This window comes from Lactuca serriola, chromosome 3 (genome assembly GCF_051521515.1).
Source record: "Lactuca serriola cultivar US96UC23 chromosome 3, Lser_US96UC23_V15, whole genome shotgun sequence".
NCBI lineage: Eukaryota > Viridiplantae > Streptophyta > Magnoliopsida > Asterales > Asteraceae > Lactuca > Lactuca serriola.
Genome location: NC_136410.1, coordinates 39,780,288 through 39,784,064, shown reverse-complemented (window position 1 = coordinate 39,784,064; position 3,777 = coordinate 39,780,288). Strand labels below are relative to the sequence as shown.

The following is a 3,777-nucleotide window of genomic DNA, read 5'->3' as shown; positions in this document are numbered from 1 at the left end:
TTGTTGCCCTTCCTTGAGTAAGTAAACATGATCGGTGGTTTAACACCTTGCAATAGGGGTGAGCATAAGCGGGTACCCGCCATATTTGACTGGAATCGGAACCGGCGGTTCCTAGAAAGTTGGAACCAGAACCGGTGATACCGGTTCCTAAAATATTGGAACCGGAACCTAACCGGCAGGTAGCGATTCCTAAACGGGTACTCGGTTCGTTAGTTTTTTAGACTTTTAATATCTTAAAAAACCTATATATTTTGCATACTTACAAAAAAATAATTATCAATAAAATTAAACAAGTCATTCATTAAGCATCATGAAATAAGAATCGAACGATAACTGTAACATAACTCTAAAAAGCATGCGTGACCCATTAGATAGAAAATTAATCATGCAAACGTACTAACATTTTTTGTATGCAGACATCAATTTGATGTTAAATTTGAAACTAATTAATTTACATCACAGTAACAATTACACAATAACAAATCAAACTACTCAATAAGTCTTTCATAACTGTGTAAGTCGTTTAAATTTTATATATATATATATGCCGACGGTAACCCAGCGGTTAGCGGTTCGAAAAAACTAAGAACCGGAACCGCATAAGGCGGTTCTAAAACTTTGGGAACCGGAACCGGAACCGCCTTATTTCCGGAATCGGTGGTTCCATGGCAGTTCCGGTTCCTAAAACGGGTACCCTGTTCCGATGCTCACCCCTACCTTGCAAGGTGCAATTCCTTAAACTCCTGCCACACCCAACAAAAACCAAACCAAAATTATCACAAACTTGAATGATGTGATATCTTACAGTTCTCCGACATGAAGATAGCTATCGTCTAGGGTTCTGTTGAAGCATCAAAACCCCAGTCCAAAGTTTATCATCATAATTTGTACACAAATCCAGATTTGACTAAATACCCATTTAAGTCATCTTATTTGACTTTGACCGAAAGTCGACCTTTCACATGTCAAAAACTGTGGCAAAATGTCATTTTAAGTTTCTTCTTTTGACCCGTCTCAGAGAATGTACAAGATCCTTTAAACTTTCTTCATCAACTCATTCACCAATTAACTTCCTATCGATTTAACACGTCCAAACTTGGAATAACTACTGAGTAAAGAACAGGATACTGCAGGATGATGATCAAAACCGGATTTCACAGCACAATTATGCAATAATTTACAGTTTGTCAAGCTACCAAAACATGACTTTGACAATGCATTAAATGTGGTTGATAGACTAACTTCATCAAACCCAATGCCTTCATCAACCATCAAACCAAACAATTCAATCACATCTTCAACAACACCACACTTTGCAAATGATGTCATCAAGGAATTGCATACCTCGAGAGTTTTTACAGGGACGTTTTCGTAAATTGACACCGAGCTTTCAATTTCACCATATTTTCCATACATATCGATTAAAGCAGATTGAATGTAAATACTACCATGATCAAACCCAAGTTTCAAGACAAAACAATGAACTTGTTTCCCAAGGAGAATATTTGAACTCCCACTAGATAGATTCAACAAGCTAACAAATGAACGAATTGATGGTTTTTTCCCACATGTTTGCATTGTAGAAAAGATTTCAAGAGCATTGCTTGCAAGCCCATTATATGCGTATACAGAAACTAATGAATTCCAAGAAATCACATCGTTTGTTGGAATGATTTGAAATGATCTTTTGGCATCCGTTAGAATCCCACAAGCACTATAAAAATCCACCAAAGCATTTGAAACAAAGAATTCTGATTCAGCCCATCCCACCTTAATTGCATAAGAATGGAGTTCTTTTCCTTCATTAATCAACCTTTCGTTGCCAAATCCATGGATCAAATAACAAAAGGTGAGTGGATTAGGCACAATACCTTCACTTTTCATCCTATAATACAATTCTAACTTTTGTGATCTTCCAAATACACGAAAACCTCTCAGCAACTGATTCCATGTTGCGATGTTCCTCTCTGGTAGATCGTTAAATAATCTCAAAGCAAAACTGACGAGACCCATGTTCATGTAAAGATCAATCAATGAAGTTCCCACATACACATTCAAACTCAAACCAAGAACGATCGCCCTGCCGTGAACTTGAAGTCCTTCTCGGTATAACCCTTCATCGCTAAATACACCCAAAACAGTCGAAAATGTAGATGAACTCTCGATAAATCCTTGGGAAACCATTTGAGTGTAGAAGTACAATGCTTCTCGTGAAAACCCATTATGCTTATGTCCCGAAATAATCAAGTTCCATGTAACTGCGTCTCGTATAGGCATTCCGTCGAACAGTGTAAGTGCGGAATCAATCGATCCTAATTTCATATATCGCTGAATGTCTCTGTTACAAGTGTAAACTGTGTCCCGAGGATTGGGTTGGAAGTAAGAGTCGAATTGGGAGGGAAAGAAAACGGGTATGGTTGATGCGTTTCTGAGAAACGTAGGAGTGAAGGTTGGGATGAGTGGGGCAACGGAGACCAAAATTTTCTTCCGCATTTTGTGGAGTTTCCTGGTTGCAGTCTGGGCTATTTTTACTTTAGAAAATATGTACCGATTATACGGAAATTACATATAACAAATTTATAAAAAATACAATGTTCTAAAAATAAGGACCAAAAATGACAATAACCAAAACACAAGGACTAAAGATGGACAAAAAGAAATATACTATATACCACCGAATGAAAATGTATTATATGTAATCCGACACATACATAGAAAACAAATATAAAAATAAGCACGAAAACTTATACAAAATTTACGTCGAAACGTAAAGGATGTCGAATTTATACCGACACGTACATTAGAAAATGCAACTATTTTTTTTTTAAATTAAGGAATCGGAAGGTTTAAATTTAGACAAAAATACAAATTTGGTCCTTATGGTTTGCAAAAAGTTCTAGGTATGGTTCAAAAAGTTTTCGACTTGTATGGAAAGTCAAAAATCAAAATTTTCCTTGGTTTTGATCCAAAATTAAGATATTATCATGGTTTTGGTCATTGAAAAACCTAAATGGTTTGGCCTTTTAATTTCTTTTTTACATTATTTTTACCTGTTTTTAATGTTTTATAATTACAAAATAAAAAGATATAAAAATAAAAAAATATACACCCCAACACTATCCCACCCTACTGCACAATACAATCTTTCTCTCTTATGTTAATGTATTCTAACTAATTATTATGTGGATGTAAGAAAGATTATGGGTCAATTATTTTACTTATTTTAAGAAAGTAATTAAATACATATTATTAAATTAATACAATTGAAAAATATCATCTAATTTGAAAAATATTATTATTATTATTACAAATTTCAAACAAAATTTTATAATTTGGACGACATTATAAATTCGGTTAACGTTATAAAATTCGAACGACTATATAAAATCAGTTTTTAATTATTTATTATTATTATTATTACAAATTTCAAACAAAATTTTATAATTCGGATGACATTATAAATTCGGTTGACGTTATAAAATTTGAACAACTATATAAAAATGGTTTTTAATTATTTTTTATTTTTATATTTTAATATTATTATTATGATTATTATTATTATCATTATTATAAATTTTGGAAAACATTTTATAAATCGACGGCATTACAAATTCGAACGACTATATAAAATCGGTTTTTAGTTCTTTTTTACTTTATATTTTAATCTTATTATATATATATATATATATATATATATATATATATATATATATATATATATATATATATATATATATGAGGTTAGAAAATATGTGATTGTTGGGTATGTAAGGTTAG

General features: G+C 32.5%; 1 protein-coding gene across 1 annotated transcript; it reads right to left on the bottom strand.

Moving 5' to 3' along the window:
- Positions 1-440: 440 nt before the first annotated feature.
- LOC145094361 (PPR superfamily protein) lies at positions 441-2,544 on the bottom strand. The gene has a single exon (XM_079032592.1). It carries the CDS (start codon positions 2,491-2,493, stop codon positions 1,066-1,068), a length of 1,428 nt encoding a protein of 475 aa, XP_078888718.1. The 5' UTR covers positions 2,494-2,544; the 3' UTR covers positions 441-1,065.
- Positions 2,545-3,777: the final 1,233 nt, after the last annotated feature.